The sequence below is a fragment of the Tetrao urogallus genome (assembly GCF_951394365.1).
Source record: "Tetrao urogallus genome assembly, chromosome: 17".
NCBI lineage: Eukaryota > Metazoa > Chordata > Aves > Galliformes > Phasianidae > Tetrao > Tetrao urogallus.
In genome coordinates this window covers 10,307,289-10,329,800 of record NC_136830.1, presented here as the reverse complement: position 1 = coordinate 10,329,800, position 22,512 = coordinate 10,307,289, and the positions used below count along the sequence as shown (strand labels likewise).

The 22,512-nt window shown below is 50.7% G+C and overlaps 1 protein-coding gene across 1 annotated transcript in view; it reads right to left on the bottom strand.

Moving 5' to 3' along the window:
- Positions 1-14,045, bottom strand: part of RTN4R (reticulon 4 receptor) — a gene marked incomplete at both ends in the record, with an annotated part of 63,060 nt that extends 49,015 nt beyond the window's left edge. The window contains 3 exon segments of the mRNA XM_079543703.1: positions 13,235-13,264; positions 13,267-13,314; positions 13,958-14,045. Coding sequence (XP_079399829.1) covers positions 13,235-13,264; positions 13,267-13,314; positions 13,958-14,045 — 166 coding nt within the window.
- Positions 14,046-22,512: the final 8,467 nt, after the last annotated feature.

Here is a 22,512-nt window from a genome sequence, read left to right as displayed (position 1 = left end):
CTCTCAGTCCCTGCATCACATTAGCTGCAGCATGGCTTTGTGCCACTGGTGTCATTTCGTTGCACTGGGGCTTGGCTTAGCCCTCAGGTGAGCTCGGTTCTCCCATGCAGACAGGTTCTGTGATTGAGAGGTGCAAGGAGAAAGCCAAAAAGCCAGCCAAAATTCATTCTCAGAAAGAATGGTTGGACACTGGCACAGCTGCCCAAGGAGTGGTGGGGTCTCTGTCCCTAGAGATGTTCCAAAACCATGGAGATGTGGCACTGAGGGATGTGATCAGTGGGCACTGAGGGCGCGCTGGGGTTGGACTTGGGCAACTTAGAGGTCGTTTCCAACCTTTATGATTCTATGATCCTAAAAGACACCCAGGCTTAAAGAATAACGCTTTACAAGCCTGCCTCACGCCAACAAAGCCATAATGGGCCATGGGCCACGTTGTGCTGAGGAGCACATCCTCTCCCTGCTCTTAAGCACCAATTCCTGCACAGCTTCCTCAGCCAGGAGTGATGCTGTCCATGCTCACCCTATAGACCTTTCCAGATGTAAAGCTGCAAACGTGGCCTGCAGCTCGTGGCCGTGCATCCCTCCAAGGGATCCCACTGCACAACTGTCACACGCACACTCACACACAAATGCTCCTCTGTGCACCCAGCAAGCAGAGCCGTGGCTGGGAATAGCTGGTACACACCAAATAAAGAGTGGATCATCTCTGCTTCTAATCGCCTGGATGGTTTACTACAGGAAGGAGGGGAAAATCCACTTTCTCATAAGGATCCAGTTCCGTGAATGGCATTATGCCTCTGCTTGTATAGGAAATTTTACAAAGCTCAGTTGAAGGAAAACCCTGGCTTGTATGGTACAAGATAAGAAATCCTCAGCACTGACAAATGGATGTACCCATCTGCTGTGCACAGTATTATCTCTCTTCAAAAAAAAAAGGGGGGGAGGGGGGGAAGGGGGAAGAGAGAAAGAAAAAAAAAGGAAAAAAGGAAAGGAAAAAGTGGATTGAACTTTGGATGCTTTTCATTTCTCTACAATGTGCAGCAAACTGTGATTCCTATTCATTAAGGGAGAAGATTGACATTCATTATAGTGTGCATTAAATTCCTCATTCTTCTGCTACCCTCTGAATTAGTCTACAGAGGGTAGTAACCAGTAATTTCTATATTGAATTTCTAGTAACTACAGTGGTCTTTTTCTTCCAAATAAGCATGGCAATTATAATAAGACACTCTTCCTCCAGAAAAACAGGCAGTGCCACCTGAAAGCTCTGTTTCTTTCCTTTACAGCTGCAGTTAGACAAGCAGCTCCTGAAAGCATTTGGGAAGAAAGCCCTGTACCCCAGAGCACAGACTGCTCTGCTGGACTTGTGGCTCTCCCTCCCTCAAAATGTCTTCCAGCTGTGGTTGTATATAACCATGATACTGCCAGGCATGGGAAATGCATCAAGTCTATTGAGCTGGGGCAGGGAAGACACAGATGTGCATATATCCATCTCACAAGATCCAACATGCACTAGACCTTCCCAGCCAACATCTCTGCAGAGCAGAGTGAGCCGGGGGCTGGCTCCCACATCACTTCTGTCCCCTCCTCAGGAGAATGCCAAGAGGGCAGCTGTATAATCAATGAACATACAGATGTTATAATTACGAAATAAACAAGATAGTTTTGGCTAAGCAGGTTTTTATACCAAAAAAGATAGATAGAGTGCTTACCCTTACTCCTGCCTTTTGAAGGACAACTCGTGGGATTGCCCTGCACTGTTAACATTTGGAAGCAGGGCAATTCTTTCTGTAAGTTTTAAGGGACATAATCTCATCACAACTCTGGACTTGGGTTCTCTATCCAGGAATCCACCTCCTTCTTGCATCTCTGTGTATTAACAACACCAGCAGCTCAAACCCCAGCATTTAATGGTTGGACTTGATGATCTTAGTGGTCTTTTTCAACCTGATTGATGCTGTGATTCTATGATCCTTCTGAATCAGAAAACATGAATATGGTGGAAGGCTCCACATAATAACACTGGTTTTAAGGAAGTTTGGTCACAAAGGGGTTCTCTCTGGGCCTCAAGGTATCTGTGGTCAAGGAGCATGCAAAGCCCAGAGATGCCCTAATGATCACAGCAGTCCCCCAGGCTTTGGACCAACAGAGCCCATTTTTCCACTGGCTTCAAAGCGTGCTCCAAACAAACCATTGCTGTGAGGGGATGACACTCTAACCTCGGTCTCCATTTGGATCTATTCTTCTCTGTGTACTTCATTTAGCATTTTTCAGTGCAGAATTGTTGCATAGCCTCGGAGCAGGCTGACTTTTGTAGATATATCTGGCACAGGGGCTTCAACCAATGTCCAATGTCCAACCAATGGGTGACACAGGGCTAAGCACTCCCAAGTTGCACAGGACAGGGAAACCCATCCGTGCACAGCACTCATCTTTCCAACCACTTCAGATACACAGATGTGAGGCCTTTTTTGGTCCCCAGGCAGCAAGCTGGCCAAACCAAGGGCTCTGGCAATAGCTTGAATGCTTAACCACCAGCAGTTTTCCTGTACAGAAAATCTTTGCTATACCATCTTTCTCCTGGGGAATGAGGACTCTAGGGGCAGCATCCTCCCCACCTCACCTCATAGCTCTGCATTTTGTGTGCCCTCATCCACTGCTCAGTCATTCTCCAGGGGACTGCTGTGTTTATATTTTATTAATTAAGGAGATTTTAATACACCTGTGATGGGTTTGTAATGTCTCTTATCTGAATTTACAGGGAGTTACAGAATACATATCAGAGCTTCGACGTTCTCTTAATTAGCACCCAAGCAAATAAGAGCATGCTAGATCTGGAGATCTTTGGGGCCTCATGCTCCCCATCTCAGAGCCACTGGAATGTAATTTCAAGCAGCTTGGAAGGGCACCTCCATGGTATTTGTCATCGCTTTCCAAACCCTTATTTACTCTCCACTGTTTCCAAAAAGCCCTCCGGGAGCTGGGAAATGAATCTATTTTCCTATTGAAACCCATCACATGGACATTCTGCTTGGCTATTTTTAGGGATGCCTGTGAAGGCACTCTGCTCTGTGAGCTCAGGGTGCTGCTGGCCCAGAGCTGCCCACGCTGGCTGTTCTGGAGGGTGCTGCAGGAGAGTCCAGCTGCACACCTTGTTCTTTGGGACCCCCTGCGTTGCTGACCCCAAAGCCCTTCTCCTCCACAGAGACAGCACTGGGATGTGCAATAACTCTGCAAAAAGCTGTAGGGGACACCTGCATCACAACCAGAGCCATGCACACTGCTCTTCAGGTTTGTTCCACCTTCCCAAACCACTGTTGAGTTCTACAGCTGGCACAACCCACATAGGTGCAATGGGAACATTGCAGAGAGGCACATCCTGACAGGAGCCAACAGCAGTAACAGAGCTGACGTGACAAGGGATGGCTTCAGCACGACTGGCCCAGCAAGCAGAGCAGAGCCCTCCTGGGACATGGAGATGGTCTTCGGTTATTCAGCCATGCTGAAATCCATCTTCCTTGCTCTGTCACTCCTGCCTGCGCTGTAATCACATCTTTGTTTTGCTCCATAGACACCTCCCAGGGGCAGCCTGGAAACTCAGCCCTCCAGTGTAGCATTGGCCCAAGCTAGGATGGTCCCATAAGTCACTGCCAGCCACAGCACCTGGGATTCCCTTCGGCTCTGCACATCCAGACAAGCTGGGAGCTCCCTCCTGCAGCATCGCTTAGGTCACATCCCATAAGAGCTCCATGAGCTCCATCCCTCGAGGCAGAGGAACATCCCAGCACTGCTGACACTGCTGCCAGCTCCTCCCAACACCCACAACAGGGACAGAACCTTTCTTACACCACCCAGGAGCCAGCTCAAGACACCCAGACTCGTTCCACCCATCGGGGCAGCTTCTGCTGGCAGTGAAGGCAGTGAGTATGGCAAGCTCCTGCTTGTGGGGAAGGTTCCCTGGGGAGCCTCCCCTTAACCCCCACAGACAGAGCATATGCCAACGATGCCCACTCCCCTGCCAGCAGTCCCAGCTTGATGCCCTGAATGACATTTCCCAGGATAAGAACAGCACAGTAAATTCAAAGGTTAAATTTGCATATTTCCCAGGGCTGCTGGGAAGAGCCAACCACTACTACTGAGATAGGCTGCTGCCAGCCTGCCATGCAGGGAATACCCACCTTGCACCCGGTGGAGCTGCCCATGGGACCCTTTGCACAGCAAAACCCTTGTTCTGAGAGGGACAAAAGTGAAGGACCACAGCAGTGGATGAAGCTTTGGCCATGAATCTGCAGAAGGTCATTGAGGAGGAAGGCAGTGTTATCTGCCAGGAACGATCAGGGCTGAATGTGTCCTGGGAAGCAGCAATGGAGATGATTCTGTGCTAACAAGGAGAGAGAGCCTGCAGGCTGGCATTGCTGGATGCTTTCCTGAAAATATAAAGATCCAGCCTTTGCTGGATCTTCAATGGACTTTCAGCAGGACCTTGTGGAAGGCAGCTCCAGAGTTCTCTCTCACTAGCTAAACGCTCTCCTCCTAAGCTACTCTCTGTTGTACCAGAAGGAACAGCCAAGCTATCATCCCCATGCCATTTGTCACCATGCTTTCTCCTGGATGCTACAACCTCTTTCCTCGCCAGCTCCAACCCATTGGGCCACACAGCCCAGCTCAGCCCACCCCACTGCCCATGCAACAGGCAGTTGCCCCAGCACTTCATGCATCCAGGCACATGTGCACTCTGTGATGGGCGTTTTGGTCTAACAACCACACACTCTGTCTAACAATCCAGAAAAGCCCAGAGGCTACTTGGCATAAATGACAATTCCTACTCATCACCTTCTTCCCCAGGCACAAGAGCTTTGGGGAACTGGGTGGAGGGAGCTGCTGGGGTAGATGGGTTGCAGCTGGAGCCAAAGCTTGGCTAAGGCCCTTCTGCAGGAGCTGCTGGATTGCACAAAGCCCTGCTCCTCTCCTTTACCTCTGTGCAGGTTTTGACACTTGCAACAAGGTGTAATATTCCTCACCGTGTCATTTAGCTCCTATCACATTGAGACATTCCTGTGCCATTATTGTCTCCAATTATCACTTCCCACCTCTCCTCGTGCCAAGTGGCAGGCTCGTCCCTTTCACTCACAGCATCCCTCAGCATTGCAGAGAGCCTGTGCTGCTCCAGCCCTGCATACACAGAGAGCTCATATACTCAGCAGCCCAGCACTGTGCCCCTCAGGCTCAGAGCAACAGGACCACAGCTTGTCCCATCTCCTCCCTGGGGGCTGAGCCCTGCAGTCACACACTGGGGCAGCATGTCAGGTGCTTGGCGATCTATCTGACAGCAAAGCTGCACCCCGTGCCCCAGCCTCGTGCTCTGCCTGCATTGCAGCAGATGGCAGCGGGTGCCCCATTCTCACCCCTGTGCTTTTTTAGGAGTTTGGGCAAGGGGGTCACATTCAGACAAGCAACAAAGCCTTCGCTTCAGGAGTACAGGAACAAAATAGAAACGCTCAGAAACTGCGGCTGACACAGCCCAACACATCCATCTCAGATGCAGCAAGAGGAGGGAGGGGGCTGCAGGTGGGGAAACGGGCCCATGGCATGTGGAGAAATGCATTGGCTGGCATCCGTGGGGTGCTGGCCCATAAACACACACAGAAGGCACTGAACACATCAGAGAGGTGGGATCCCCTCCAGCAACAAAGGAGGAGATCAGCACAGGGAGCTCACCCTGCAACTGCTGGGGGAGAAGCTCAGTGCAACCAGAGCAGGAGAGGTGTACCTTGGGGAGAGGTGAGCCCAGCCCCAGCACCCAAGCACTTCTCCATCAGTGCATCAGGTCAAGCACTCCCAGGCTTCCCGTAAATCCAAGGTCCTCAGGAAGTGACCAAGCAAACTGCTTTCAAGAAGACTTTGTCCCTGCAGCCCAGCTGGCCACCCTGAAGCGTAGGATTAATTGTAAGCCTAGCAAAACACTAGGAAAGCCAAAAATAAATACAGCGAAAGAAAAACATTTCCCACTGGAAAGCCATGGCCAAGTAAAGTCAGTCTCTTCTGGGCTGGTTCCCAGGAGGCAGCTCAGATTCATTTATTCTGCCACTCATATAAATGTCTCTCTTTGGCTGTGCAGCTCCCTCGGTGCTGCCTTCCAACCTGGGAGAACAAGGGCCCCTTTTTCTCACTCAGCACCAATCTCTGAGCAACTGAGCAGAGCCCAGGCAGCCCCAGCCACAGGAAAACTGAACTAGTGGTTGCTGAGCTGGGGATGCCATTTAAGCAGCCTGCTGCCCACCTCACTCCTGCTGGGTTCAGCTGCATGCAGCCACCGCCACTCGTGGCATCCTTGCGGCACCGTGTTCTCCCACCATCCATCACTGTGCACGTGGTTAGTGTCAGCGTTCAGGACCGTAAGCTGCTGTAATTACCATTATTACTTCCTCCCCCCCCCCCTCCCTTCACGACACATTAGCTGCAAATTGAGAGAAGAGGGAGGGAGGGAGGAAGGGAGAGAAGTCCCTGAAGTTGATAAATCAGCTGCTGGCAGAGGAGCGATGCCCGCACCTCAGTGCACCCCAAGTGAGCAGGAACAGAATGAAGGAAAGCAGAAATACAAGTGCCCATGTGGAGATAAAACAGTTACCCTTTGTGGTGGCCAAGAGCCAGTGGTCCCATAGAGGCCCAGCACTGTTGTCAGCAGTCATGCTTCTCACAGGTTGAGAGGTGATGGTATTAAGTTGCATCAGGAGAGTTTCAGGTTGGATGTTAGGAAACATTCCTTCTCCAAAAAAGTGGTGATGCAGTGGCACAGCTGTCCAGGGAGTGCAGGGGTCACCATCCACAGAGGTGTTCCAGAACCATGGAGATGTGGCACTGAGGGATATGGGCAGTGGGCATGGTAGGGGTGGACTGGGGTTGTGCTTGGGGATCTGAGAGGTCTTTTCCAACCTCAATGAACCTATGGTTCAGACGAAGATGTCCCACCCAACTCTGTGGAAAGGAAAATACCAAATCTTTCAGACTGGAGCACTGAAGACTCTCCCCAGCCCCAGGACAGCCATTTCCAGAGCATCTCAAGCCCGGTGCACCCTACAGCACTCAGAGCTGCGCTGCTGACACCCAGGGCTGCAGCTCCCCACAGGCACAAGGGATGCCTGGATGAACAGGAGTGGAAAAGTCCCACGGGTTTGAAGGCCGCTGGATCTACAAAAAGACTGCTGACCTGAAGACGGAGTGACTTGCAATGAAACCAGAAAGCTTCCACATCACTCTGGACAGACAGCTCCCAAGCACCCCGCAGACCAGGAGGTGGATGCTCTTACACAGCACCAAGGGAGGTGGGGAGCAGTAAATAAAACCCTCATGGCGTTACCCAGCCAACAAAACGGGCTGCTGTCAAATTGCTGGGAAGCTGTGAAAGACAGGAGCGTTCCCAGCGCTCACGCTAATGCCTTTCCTCTGAAGGGAAAGGGACAGACAGCCCTCTAGTGTAAAGCCAATGCTAACCACGTCAGCACGGCGATGGGAAGCATCAATCACACTGGCCACACACACTTGGAAGAGCCCTTGGCTAGAAGCAAGGAAAGCCAAATCCAGGTCCTGCAAAGGTTTTCCCCGTCCCCCTCCGCCTGCTGCGCATTTAAGAGTCAAGCTGGGTTGGCATCCCCTTCCCACACACGTCACTGTGCATCACACACGGCCCCAACCATCACTCACAGCTTTAAGAAAAGCACCCAATTAAAATCAGTATTTAAAGTCATCAAACAAGAGCGCACAAATCTTAACAGCCACACAATTCACTCCGACATAACGACGCAGGGTGCGGAGTCAAGAGCTGCACCGGAGCGCCGAGACTGAAGTTCTGCCCACGGTATTCAAAATTTAATGAAAACACACCAATTTTAAACACTTTCCCAAATCCAGCTCACAAAAGCTGTCACTTTGATGGGAACGGTCCCAGCCTCAGCCTCATCAGTCACTTTTACTTCCTCCTTAGTAGCTAAAGACGCAAATGAACTCCCAGCAAACTGCACAGCTTCAGGAGAAGAATTTAGCAGCCAGATGGTTCTAGCAAAAGATTCATTCTTGGGGAAAAGAAGTGAAATTTAACCGGTTTCCCCAGTGGGCAGCACACAGGAGAGAATCTGCCACATCAGTAAGCAAAGCTGAACCGCTACCGCTGTTGTTGCTTCTGTTGTATCAATGACCCCCTCTTCCTAGACAGTCATGTAAATTATAATTATTGCTAATAACAGATCAGTTCGTGCACATCCATGCAAGGCTCTATAATGATCCCTTTTCTTTTTTTTTTTTTTGAGGGCAGAAAAGAAAGCACCACATTCGAACACACAAACATTCCTTTGTTTCCAGTGGAAGGTGAATGGAAGGCAATGAGATGAAAGAAAACACCGTCCTTAGAAAGGCAACAAATGCAAAGAGCCATCTGAGGGATGCACCCAGTTCCTCTGAGATGGAACAAAGCTGTGACTGCCTGGAAACTCCCATCCAGGCAGTGAACCTCACTCTGCCCATGAAACACCTCTGTTTTCTCTGTGCTTTTTCTCATTTCTACATGGAATTGCAGATGTGGATGGGAATCAGTCAGTTGAGGCATAGCTGGCAGCAAAGGCTCTCCAGACCTTTGAGGAGATGTCCACAGATGAAGTACAGAAACATGCAGTGCAAGCAAGGTTTTCTGAGTCTAGATTCCAGGAAGCAAACAGCATCATTTTAACAAAAGGACTTTGATGACTCAAGGATGTTGGTGGCAAAGGGGACATAGGTATCCCATGTCAAAGGCTGGTTTCTTCTTAGCTGGAATTTGGGCAGAACAAGAAGCCAACAGCAGAGCAGAGCAAGGTGTTTGGAGGGTAATCCTGGATTTCCTCAAGGGTTTCCAACCCACAGCTAAAGAACACTTGAGCACAGCATGGAAATGAACCATGGACCCCAAACTGCGTATGAGCAAATGGTGGCTCATTGTAAATAAGGCAGGTGCACCCCAGGGGATGCAGGCCCTGATGAGACTTCCAGAAATGGCACTAAAAATCACGATATGCAAGAACTTCCTTGCTTCTAAAACTCTCAAGTGTTTTTGCACGCTCTTGTATGATGCTTTGACTTCCATTGGCAGCTCCAGGAAGGAAGGCTATAAAATAAAACAAAGCACTTCTCTAATCCCCTGATTCCAAGAGCAGAGAGACAGTAAATACTGCATAATGTGCTGGTGCTGATGTTTGGCTCCAAGCTGCAATGCTAAGGCAACGAGGAAGGCCAGAGTGGAGAGAGAAACCTGCAGCACCAGCCCTAAGGAGAACACCATCCATCTTGTGTCCTGATGCCGTGTCACTGCTGCCTGGACCCGAATGCTTCAGCTCAGGGTCGACCTCTATGTGCACTCTGGGCCCCTTGGGAGATAGCTCAGCATCGCTTTCCCGTTGTTAGAGCTGGAAAAGCTGAGCAATCTGCTCAAGGGCACAGAGAAGTCAAAAGCAGAACTTGGAGCAAGGTGCAGAAGCCCGGACCTCTGTGAGGCAAGGGAAATAGGGACAAAGTCCATACATGCCACATGCAGATGCTTTCTGCCTCAAATCCAGGTAGGATTTCCATGTGTGCTGCAAACACACTATAGGAAATAACCACTTTGAAGCCTCCCTGCTCTGAGTTATCACTGAACACCTCCATAGGAAAAATCACCCAAACCTTGTGCTGCTGCGTGCGGCTGTAGCTGTAAGCTGTGAGTTTGCACACTGTAGCAATTATTTTGGCATTTCTATGCCAAAAATGGGAGGATCCACCCTTTGCTTCTTGACTTTTCAGTGTTGTTTTCTCCCTTTTCCTTCAGCCTCTGGAAACCTCCAGGAGTTGCAACCATAGCAAAAAGGGAAGGAGAGGTTGGGCTCTGTGGACCACAAGCTCCCACCTCCCTCCCACACATACAGTACACAGACCCAATTGGCTCCAGGATACAGCAGAAGGATGGGAGGGAGAAACCCTGGTGCAATTCCCAGCCCTTGCAGGCACCACAATGCAGTGCTGCAATGGTACAGGATGCTTCTGCTTCCTTGTGTGTGCGTCTCCTGGATAAACAAACCCCTTAAGGAACATCAAAAGAGGCACTTGGCACTCTGAGAAATGTCTTAATGAAGGTGACGGCAGCGTGGAGCATTGCAAATCCAAGGCAAGAGAGCACATGCTTAATTAGACCAACTCCTTTCTTCTCCCTTTGGTTCTGCTTCCCGTGGCCTCAGCCTCTCCACTGGGGAACGTCCTGCAGCACGGCCGAGCCACACACAGTGGGCACAGCAGCCACAGGCAAGCTCAGCACAAGGATTAAAACTCAGCTCTTCACAATCTTCCTTGTCCTATTTTGTGCCGAGGCTCTGGCTCAACCCATCTCCCCTCTCCCTCCTCCTCCTCCCTTCCTTTTGGGGCTTGGATTGGGGAGGGAAGGAGGATGCTGCGCTTTCGGGGCAGGCAGCAGCTCCATGCAGCAGCATCATTGGGCATGCAGGGCCCGTGGCAGCATGCCCGGGAGCTGGGATCCAGAGCATCCTTCCCTTCTCTGCCCTCATTTCAGTCTCTCTCACTGCTTCTGAGCCAAAATTCACAGAGGTGCTGCTGGATTTGCCGATTTTACTCCCTTCCTCCCCACCGCCACCACTTCTGCACCTTTATGAGCTGCCAACATAGTTGCCACTATGCAAAGCCCAAAGCACCCAAACATGGGGTGCAGGTAATTAACAAAGAGCAGGGCTTGCAAGGACAGGGCTGCCACATTCCCCACGTTCTGGTCAGCAACACGAACACCTGCTGCCCACAAACCACAGCAGTGCAGAGGGCAGCAGCAGCTCTCACTGCTCCCAATTCCCTTATTTTCCGGGCCAGCTTTCTCTTAGAGGGGAAAATATCACCAAACCAGCAGAGATACAACCACATCTGCCTTGACACAACCTCACAGCACGGAGCAGCACAACGGCACCTCAATATTTGGGCTGTGATATTCCACTTTAAAAAGCCTCTCAGAACACATCCACGGATGGACCCACAGAACGTTGGACCGAAGCATTGTGCTGCCCGGTGGGGAAGAGGGAACAAAGCTCAGGAAATGCTGAGGCTCCTTGAAATGAATGAACAAAGTACAGAAAGGAAATATATAAAATAATGCACTGGTGAATGGTGTCTTCTCTCAAGGAAAAGAAGGAGCTGCTGCTGCATCTCCAAATAAATATTCTCTAAGCTTGGTGTAAGTTCTTATACTACAGGATTTTGTAATGCATAAGAAATTCTATTTTAAAAAAAAAAGATAGAAAGAAAGAAAGAAAAAGCTTGAAAAAATCTTTCAATATAAATAAATTGTGTTAATAAAGCAGTAAGTGCTGAGAACACCAGGTGAAAGCTCTGCCTCTAACTGCCCCTGGTGGCTATTTCTGGCTTACAAAGCGCTCGGAGCATCCTGGCAGCCCACAGTGGGAAACATAGCCCAGATGCAGGAGGATGGTCACTCATCCAAACAGCGTCTCCTAAGTCTTATAAGGACTTCACAGTCACACCTACCAGCAACCCATAGCCTCTCATAAGCAGTAGGAAGAGAAAAAAAAAATTTAAAAAAAAAAAAAAAAAAAGTCAACCCCCTGAAAGCTTTGTTCTATAAATAAAGCTGTTGTAACACGGGTTTTGTATTTCATTATCTTCGGTAGCAGCTGGAAATACAGGAAAGTCACGGTGCAGAGACAGCACTGCAGCATCACAGAGTGCCCCAGTGCTGCACCACACCCATCACCCATCACCTGGGTACCACTGCCAGCATCACAGCAGGCAGCCATGGGGCTCAGATCAATCAAAAGCCTGTAGCACATAGCAAAGGGATGCCGGCATCTCAGCATCACCCAAGGGCCCCGCAGGCTGACACCACAACCAGCTCCCCCCTGCTCCTCCCCAAGGTGTTTGCTGAACAGAAAGCAATTGGTCATTATGGAACTTGAAAAGGATTTCGAGCCCCTCCAAAAGAGGTGGTGTATATGGAGCAGAGCTGGGGAGCATCCTTTCGACCAGCGTCAATGAATGAGCTGGAGTGCTTTCCAAAAAGAAAAAGAAAGCAAATCAAAATGAAATGGAAAAAAAAAAAATAAATAGGGTATCTTTGATAGAGAAAGGAAGCGGGCAGGAGATGGCACACATGGGAAAGGGACTCCTTGCAGCTCTGCGTGCCAAACGCTCCCTCATCCAGCAGCCTGGGCAGCCGAGGAGCTGCTACGAGGGGCTGATGGCTCGAGTTCAATATTGCAGCCCTCGGTCTGGGTTTCCAGCAGCACACCTGGGCACGCTTCTCCAAGCGGCCCGAACCTGAGAGCCTGTGTTCCTCCGAAAGCAGGTCTTCATGTCGGGTTTCACCCGGAGGGACTGCAAATGGGATGGGCGAAGCCACGAGCTTACAGAGGTGCATCCCCTCACGGGGGGCTGCAGCCCGATCCGTCCGCACCGGCAACTGAAAAGCAAAAGGGCCGCTCGAGCAGATGGAAAAGGGCGATCTGCAGCGAGAGGAGGCTGCTCTGCCGGGCTTCTCCACGAGCTCCTCTCGCTGCTGGGCACCAAAGCGGGAGGGGGTCCCTTAGAGAGGGGTCAGCCCCGTGCACATCCCCGGTCTCGGGGATCCCGCAACCTCCGCCAACTTCCCCGGCCGGAGGCACCCGCAGCTCCTCCGCAGCATCGTCGGGAGCGGAGCATCGCTCCTCGGCAGCCCAGAAAGGAGCGGAGGAAAAGCCGGGCTGGCTGCCTCCGCCCTCCTCTCAGGCTCCTCCGTTCCGGCCACCTCCCCCAGCAGCACGGGCTGCGCCCCGGTGGGAGGCAGCCTTGAGAGCAGAGGATGCCGCTTTTTCCCCCGGCCCAACCTCCTTAACACTTTGCCTGCCCCAACTTCGGGGGGAGCCCGGCCGCACCGAGGCGGGGGTAGAGAGGGCAGGAGGGGCCTCAGCCCGCAGCTCGCAGCCTTGTTACCCCCATCCAACCCGGCCTCAGCCTCCGCTCACCCCTCCGCCTCTCCCGAGCCCAGAGAGATGCGGACCCCCAACCCGTGGGCTCCGGCCGCGCTCCCCCAACAGTGGGACCCGGCCGTTCCGACGAAGAAAGTTGCAGGCAGGGAAGTTCCGAGTTCGCACCGCACCGGGGGATGTGGCCACCTCGCTCTGCCCTGCCCTGCCCTGGGGAGTCTCGGTAGGGGGGGTATCAGGGGATGGGGGGACGCACCTACCTTCAGCTATCGCCCTCTTCATCTTAGGGGTCGGGGAAGGCACGTCTGGAAGCGCAAAGTCGAGCGGCGGCGGTACAATCCTTGAGAAAGCGGAGCAGGTCCTCGTGCAAAAACTTCAGCCCGAGCGCGGAGCGGAGCGCGGGGAGGGGGCTCTCCCTGTGCCGGTGCCCTCGCTCATCGGGGGAATGAGCAGCCCCCGAGCTGGAGTCAGCATCCAGGCGAGGCTCCCCCTCCCTTCCTGCCCGCCCGCCTGCCTCCTCCCTCCGTCCTCCCTCCCGCCCGCCGCACGCACGGGGCCGGGGCCGGAGCTGCGGCGGATCCCGCGGAGGCAGAGCCGGAGGCGGCGGAGGGGAGCGCGGAGCCTTGCAGCGGCGGATCCCGGGAGCGAGCGAGCGGGGCGCGGGGCTTGGAGAGGCGATGAATGTTTTATGGGATCATGTGGTTTGACGTGAGAGGAATCAGCCTAGCTCGGATTTACTGGCTGGAGGAGTGAGAGGGAGGACGGGGGAGACGGGCACGGGATGGAAGGAAGGAAGGGAGGGAGGGGCCGCTCCGGGGGCAGCCGGAGCCTTTCCGACGGCGGCGGGTCCCCGCGGTGCCCGGGCAGGGCGGTGCGGGGCCGGGAGGCTCATTCCTGGAGGAGAGGTGCCACCTAAAGGATGCCGCGGATAGGGCCGGCCGGGCGGCTGCGGGCATCGGGCCGGTCGCTCCCCCTCCTCCAACCGGCAGCATCTCCGGGAGCCGCCCGCAGCCCGCAGCGCACGGCACGGGGCTCACGAAAGGATCCGGGCGCTCCCGAGCCGGCTCCCATCCGGGCAGGTCGCGGAGGCACACGGCTCGGCTCTGCCGCAGGGCCCGCTGCCGGGGTTCGTTTCTGCTGCTGTGCGGTCACTGCGTTCCCCGGGGAGGCCCAGAGAAGGCAGAGTCCGCATCTCCACCCCTCCACCTCTAACCCGATCTCATCCCACCCGTGTGCTTTTGGGATCGTTTTCTTGCGTGATGCAAGGAGAAGAGCTTACCTCAGTTTACCTAAAAGCATAATATTTACACTGGTTGGAGATGAAACAAAGTGAAGGTGGTTTTCTATCCTTATCCCTCTCACTAGTTTCCCTGTCCTGGAGCAGACAGTGCTTACTGCACGGGCAACTCCCATCTGCAGCTATCCTGAGGAGCAGGAAGCCAGATCTCATTAAACTGAACTCATTTGCTCAATGGGCAAAGGAGACAGGAAGGATGGTGCCAGAAACAGCAGAACGTTTTGAACATTTTGAACAGGAAGACATGGTGGCTCTGGCTCTGCTAATGGGAGGTTTCAAACTGCTACCTGCATATATGCATGTGTACATATATATATACATATATAGATAGCAGTTACCTATATATGTAGGGGTATGTATGCTATTGAATATTCATATCTCTCTTATGACTTGCCACCTTTATCTTCGCCATCTCCACAGCTGCTTGCACCCAGGGCTTGTGCTGCAACCACATTCTTGAAGGTCTACCCAGTCTTCTTTGTAGGTATGGTATCAAATGAGTCAGGAAACTGGTACAGTGTCTCCTCTCAGCCAAAGACCTTCAATGCCTGCAGTCATCTGTGGAAAAAGAGAAGAAGAAAAGAAAAAAAGAAATGCAACCAAAGGAAAGTTCAATTGGGCATCTGAGCCAGCTGGAGGGCATTTATTAAGAGTGGACTCTAATTAGGCAAGCAGCCTCAGCTGTCCACAGGCATCTGGGTTGTGTGCCTTCCAGATGTCTTCTAGATACCTTTTGCTGTCATTCTACCCATCATCCACAAGCAAAGTGTAAATGTGGAGCTGGGGAAAGGTTCCCTTTGGGAACAATGTCAGATCATCAGGTCAGCTGCAGCTGGCAGAGCTATGTAAGGGTCCCTCAGATGGTGTTAGGGACTGCAAACAGAGCAGTGTATCTTGGCCAAGCTGTGGGAGTACAGCTTTATTTTTTACAGTGCCTGGGGCTTTTTGGCACCATGTCATCACCAAGTCATAGAAGTGCACAAAGCTGGGGAGGTTCTGAAGTAGCTGTCATGTTCTGTTGCAGTTCAAGATTTAGAGGCCAAGGTAGGACCCTGAGCACCAGACAGCCTACAGTATGGCTTTTCTCCAGAACCTACCTCGCATGCAGGTCTTTCAGGGCACCAATAGATAGAGATGAATCTGGCTTTCCTCAGGACAAGACAGAGCCTCCCAAATGTAAATGTAGCCCCGTTCTTATGCAGTAACACTCACTGTTGGAGGCTTAAGTTTTGGGAACTAGCTGGGGAACAGCTGGAAGCAGGATGTGCTTTGAGGGATGTCCTCACCTTGACTTTGGACAACGCCTGTGCCAGGACTAGATATGTGGGGTCCTGGGGGCAGCTCCCTCCCCAGCTTGGCTCAAAGGCAGGGCATTGCCTCCATCCCATCCCATCCCATCCCATCCCATCCCATCCCATCCCATCCCATCCCATTCTTCTCTACTCAACTTGCTTTGCATACCATTTCCTCTACTCATTCTGCATAAGGACAATCACCAGCTGTATTCCTGCCCATGTCGACTCCCAACCTGTACCCAATACAGTGCATGCTGCCCAACCCCACCCTGCACCATACAGCCCCTCTCTTCTCTGCCTGTCCTGCACACATTGCCCCAAACTTTTTGAGAACATGCTGTCTAGGCAGTGCTGTGTTCTCAATTTCTAACCCTCCTGGCTCATCATGGCCTATTTAGCAGTTTGCTGTCTCCTTTGGGTCCTTTGACAGGTAGCAGATCTGCCCTGAAGAAGCAGATGAAAGAGTTTTAGGTCTAAAGGAAAGGTGAATTGTGGCAGTAGACACAGAGTCCTTCTGCTTTCTGCTGGTAGCATGCTTTGTTGATTTTTGGACATCTGGGGAGGCGAGGAAGGATGATCCCACCCTGCCCTACTCTTTCTTCAATGACAGTCCAGCTCCTGCAAGTCAGCAATATGCTGCTTCTCCTTGTTAACACACCTCCAAGCACTCGTGTTTGAGTAGTGCCCTCTGACATTGCCATCCCAAGCAGAGCATTGGGAAAGAGGGGTCGCCTACATGCAGAGCATGAAGATCACTGCAGATAAAAGGACCTTGGAGCTGGAATTGTCTGGGGGAGAGCAGGAAAGTGAGCACAGGCAGTGAAGGAGTTAACTGAAACTATAGTCACAAGGCCAAAAATTACAGGTTCTAACACCAAGGCAGCAGGTTGTATGCGGCTGTTTGGCTGACATTTCTGAAAGGTTAATCTTGAAGTGGAGAGAGCACATCCGCAGAGTGCTGGGCCTGACTTTTCTAGCAGATCCCTGCCCCACTTTGGGCTGGTTTAAGACCCAACAGTCTGTAGCACACAGGACACCATGAAGGAACGTGGTGGCTGTGACCCTGCATGCAAAGTGGTTCACCTTAGTGCCAGCTGGCTTGCCAATCTCATGTTATAAGACACAGGAGGATCTTCCCTCTGTGCCTGTTGGACATTTGTGCTTTCCATTTCCCAACATGGCTAAGCACTGTCTAGCAAAGAGAAAGAGCCTCCCAAGCAGGCGATCTCCTGGGAGATACGAGGTGGCTCGCAATTACAGCGTGAGGAGTTCTGTGCAGCTCATTTGCAGCTTGGAAAGGAGCCAGTATTCACTCAGATCAAGAGACACCTTGCTTTGACTGGATAATTACAAGATCGTCTCTACCTAGCTCTTAATCACATTTAGATCAGTTCTCTTCCTTTGGATCGTGAGTATTGTTTGCAAGGCTTTGACTAGCTGCTTGCTCACTCATGTGACCACAGTGGCTGTAGCACATTTGGGGCAAATTCCTGAGTCTGAAGGTGATGAGAAGAAGGTGGAGAGCCAGAAGGGGAAAATCACATTTTAACAAACGTACCAGGGGAACGCAGCACCTGCACAGTGTATTCCCATTGATTGTCTATGCACTGAAGTCCTCTACAACTCAAGAGCTCCCTAGGGCTGGGCCCTGCTCCCACAAAGAACCATTTGGGTAAGAAGCTTTCCAGTTTTCACTTTTGCCTTTGTAGTGAGCACAGATTGCTCACTACCTGCGTCCATTTGTATAGCAGGAGGACAGTGGGTCAGATGGAGCAAAGTGGCCTCTGACCTCCCAACAGTGCCCCGAGGTTCCTTGACATGTTCCATGTTCTTCTTGCCCCCGTGTCCATGGGTGGACACCCATCCTATTGTCCTTTGACACTTGGACTACATAATCTTAGGGATCCTTTCCAACGGTAATGATTCCATGACTCTCGCTGCAGAACCCTTCTGCCACTTCTTAGGCATCCAGACTTGGCCCAGGAGCAGCTTCACAGTATGACCTTTGCCTGGCTTGATCCACCCAACCCCACCCCATCTCTGTCAACTGTCTCATCTCCTCACCAGATCACTTTAGTTCAAGAAAAGTTCAAAGAAAAGTTGAATATCTTTATTGTTCTTACATGCCTTGTTGAGTTTTTTTGCTCCTACTGCCATGAAAAATGTACCAGAGCCTTGCAGTGCCTGGATGGATAAGGCAAAGCGAGAATAGCTTCCCTTCTCTCAGTGCATCCAGCCCCTGCCATAGGCAGTGATTCCCCATGGATGCTGCCTCTCCCAGGAAGGTGAATTATGAGCCTCATCGCTTCTGCTTCGTGATTTCTCTCGGATTTCAGACTTCTTCTGCCTCAGCAATAGGGTCGGCTTGGACGAGTCTCTCCTGTAAATCATCTCAGCTCTCGCTTCAGCCTGACACATCAATCCCTTCTCGTCATGCAGCAAAAGGTTCCCACCTGGTCCTGGCAGTGCTGCCGAGACTGGGACATGCCAGGAATCCTTCAGCACCTCTGTAGGGCTCATCCAGGCATCTCTCACAGACAGCTGTTCGAATTCAGGTCTTAGGGAGACTTAGCTGGATGAGAGCTTGCATGTGGCTCGGAGCTGCCCCAAGCTTACTCTGTCCTGTAAAAGCAGTGTGAAGCAACTGGCAGTGCTGGAAAGCTTTGAGAAAAGGGAAATGCAAAGCCTTAAGAGATGTCTTCCAGTGACTTCCAGGCCAAACAGTTGATTCAGAACAGGGACTCCATCATGGACCTGGGTACAAGGTGGGCTCTGCTGAGAAAGACTCTGCATCCCCAGTATCTAGCCTTATCAAGGTCTGCCACTGGATTTCTGATCAGGGTGTAGGTTTCTTTCCCTCTGAATACAGGACAGGATAGGATTCAAGACTGCAGTGACCAAGGAGTAGGAACACTCCTGAGAGCAACAGATGAAACATGACAGCTCCATCACAGCCACACCAGAATGACTCAGCTGGGGTCACCCCCAGGCCCTATCACTGCTCACAAGTCAGAAATTCAGGAGCTCTGCTGTTTCCAGCTCCACCACATGGATGGTGTGGGCTGCAGCTCGTATGTTCAGTAAGTGGGTCAGCCTTTTGTTTTTCCCCCCGAGCTTGCTGAGCATTGTCTCTCTGCTTTGAGACAGCGAGATACACTTCTTCTACAATTATTGTTTGCTTGTTTTGATTTGTTTCGAGTTTAAGTTTATTCTTTTTGATTCCTACTCGCTTGGTGTTGCTGGGTGTCCCGGCTGGGGCAGCTGTAAGAACATACAAGACGGCTGCTGGAGAGCACTGGCAGAAAACAAACATCTAGTTCCTGATTAGGAGCATCTGCCCTTAAAGCCTGATTCTAAACGTCACGTATATTTCATGGGGGAATGAGAGCATGGCAGTACCACATGACCATTCAAAACATCTCTGATTTCAGGTCTGCAGTACTCCCAACAGAGTTAGCAAATGAGTTGCAGACTGGGAACTATCTGCAAATAGTTTCCAATAATGAATTGAGGTGCGAAAGCTGCAATCTGCTCCTAGACAATCTGTAAACAGAGGGAAGCAAAAATTCACCAAAATAAATTATTCATTTCAGATTACTCTCTTAGCTCATGCCTTAACTTGAAACCCTCCAGAGCCAGCAGTTATTTCCAGAGATGCTCCTATATCTGCAATGTAAGGGGCAGACACAGCGATGGTGAAGCACATAGGGGTGTCTTGTCACTCTTTGGCCAGAACTCATCCCTTCCAAGTGATGTGACTTTGCTACCAAGCATGAACCAACTCCAAGAGTTATCCAGAGATGGTGAAGGCAAGGCTTTTGAAGGCTAAAAGTTGAACTCTTTGCCTAACCCAGTTGCCATCATTAGGCAGAGATGGAGGAAACAGCCCTCCTGGAACAGGAATTGAAACAGATGAGATGGGGAAAAGAGGGGGAAGGACCAAACCAAATGGGGCATGGGGGTTGTAGAATGTCGGTGTGGCAGTCCTGGATAAGGCACGTGTGCTGGATGGTGGAGCCCACCTGTGAGATGAAGCAGGAACTGCACCCAGTCGTCCTCTGGAATGTTTCCAAAAAGCCATAGAAGAAGAAATCAGCCCTTCTTAAGAAGAGTGAATTCCTGAAGAGTAACTTCAGGCTTCATGAGAGCCCAAACCACTGACCTCAAGCAGACTCTCCAGGAGATGGGGACTGCAAGCAGGCTGCGTTCGAACAAGCTGTAGGATTCAGTATCCCATGCCAATGTACTCCTCCTGATGAATTTATGACTTGGCATGGCTTGATGCATGAAAAACTGTCTGAAGAGCAGAAAAACTATACGTGGTAAAGAGAAACATATGGAGCTGGAGAGGTGCAAGATAGGAAGCTGGGATTGTGCAGTGATGATTTGCTCAGTCATCTGCAAAGGTTGCACTCCATGAAGTGGTTTGAGTTGCTTACAGGTCCTCCTGCATGCTCCCTCCAACTGGGACAAACCAGGTTCAAGTTTTTGACTGTTGCTGTCCCACAGCTCTCCAAATGCCACAGTAAAGTATTTGGTTTTCTTCAAACTGTACTGCATTCATAGTCTTAACAATTCAGTGCAGCTTTCCAGTACCTAAAGGGAACCTACAGAAAGGATGGGACTCAATTCTTTTCAAGGTTAGATAATGGCAGGACAAGGGGAAGTGTTTTTAAATTGAGGGAGGGAAGATTTAGGTTGGATATCAGTGAGTTCTTTACCAAGAGAATGGTGAGGTGCTGGAACAGCTGTCCAGAGAGGCTGTGGATGCTCCATCCCAGGTGTTCAAGGCCAGGTTGGATGGGGCCCTGGGCATCCTGGTCTGGTATTAGTTATGGATGTTGGTGGCCCTGCCTGTGGCAGGGGTTTGGACATTCATGATCCTTGAGGTCCCTTCCAACCCAAGCCATTCCATGATTCTATGATTCTATGAACTCAACCTTTTGCCTGCAAAATAGCAGACTGGACTGGAGTGTGCTAAGGTTTCTCACTGAAAGTTGGGAGGCACTATTATTTTCTCTGCATTAGAACCAATCAAAATTGTTACTTACGTTTTCCTGAAAGCATCAGATGGGGTACATTGAGCTGAAACATGGAAATACCAAATTCAAAGCAGCGTTTTCCATCTTTGATCGTGCCAAAGTGGGAAGAAGGGTTTTGATTAAACATGACCACAGCCATCACCTGGAGACAGTTGGACTTTTTCAAACTTTTTCTGTCCTACAGCTTACTCTACTAAATACAGAACACAGTGGTACTCAAACAGTGAGCTCAAATCTGGTGGATTTGCCCTTGATCCATTTTGATAATTACTGTCCCAAACTTCTGTGATCTCTTCAAATGCCACTGTTTGGCCTTTTGGAGCTGCCTGTCTCACAGCACAGCTAATGCTAATCACCACACCACAGGGTTACTAGAAGGCTATCACTTCTCTGAACCTCAGTGCTTTTTCAGGAAGATGTGTAGTAAAAATACTGAAGTTTCACAAAGAATGTTTCAATGACCAAGAAAATGTTGGCCAAGTTGCTCCATCGGCATTGCTTCGAAGCAATGGCTTTGCTTTGTTGGCCAAAAGTAAGTGAATGTCTGGGTGTATGATTGACAGAGGTAAATTGGGAAATGCCAAATCCTCATAGAATTGAGGATTTTTTGCAAAAACAAACAAACAAACAAACTTCCACGTTCAGTGAGAGGGAGATAGTAGTCTTGCAGTGGCCTGAGCTTGGGTTAGGCCACCTTATGGACCCCATTGGTGGCTACTTTGGCCATCGATCTTTTCATATTGCACTTAAGAGTGTGAAGGGATGACTAAAAGCCCATTCTTGCACAGCACATCCCCAGGAAAAAATTAAGTGCCCACGTAGTTTCCTAAAGAAAGTGGTTTTCAGGAAAAGACAGAAGGCTGGAGGTAAACATAATGCTTCTCTGTGGGAAGACTCTGCGTCCCGTGGAAATCAGTTCTCCTCACTGAAAATTTGACTATCTGAGAACCAGCTGCTTGATTTGGAGACCAAGCAGCATCAGTAAGAGGCATCAGCCCAATATCTCTTGTTCAAACGTGCTTTTAAATCAGGACCCTTAGAGCTCATGCTGACCAGGTGATGACGTGCAGGGATGCTCACCCCATGCTGGCCACTTCATTGAGGGCGAATGTCACAGTGCATCATCAGAGCTTCAGCCTGAGCTTGTGGCTCATCCCATCTCCTTGGATTCATTATGGGTGTTCACCTTGGGCAGTGAACAACAGCACACTACCACTGCCTTACCAAGGAGAGCATTCCATTAGATAAATAACCCCTAAGCAAATGGAAGAGCGCTTACCCAGGGGCTGTGTTCAGGTGGCCAGACCAAGCTGTGTTCGAACCAGGGTGCCATATGGTGCAGAGACAGTGCTGTCCATTACTTCGCAATGAAATAATATTTTGTTTTACAATTGTTTGCAATTAGGCTTCTGCAGCAGATGAATAATCTGTTCTTGTTGATTCGACAGAGACGTTGTTTGGAAGGGGGACAAATAGCATGTGCTTCCCTTGCCCAGCAATCACAGGCATTAAAGCAGAGAAATACGGACTTGTCGATAATTCCTCGCGACAACTCCCGTAAATTTAGCATCTCTGGCATAAAGCAAGCAATAAAGGAAAGAAACAGTGATTGGAGGAGCCACAGAACCCGCTGCCAAAAGGCAGCTCAGCCACTTGCTGCTTAGGCAGGGCTGGGAGAGGGGCAGTTGAGGGGCAGAGGGCAGAGTCCTGCTCTGTGCTGCTTCGCTCTGAGGTGTGAGAGCCGATGGCACTGCAACCCTCGTGGGAGAGAGGCTTTCTCACAGGCAGAAAATACAAGCCATTTTCAGAAGGAGAACAGATTTTGGTTGGGAGGTGAAGGAAGCGGAGGGCCAAGAATAGAAGGGAACAGTGGGCGGAATTCTGACTCCCTGCTGCATTCAAAG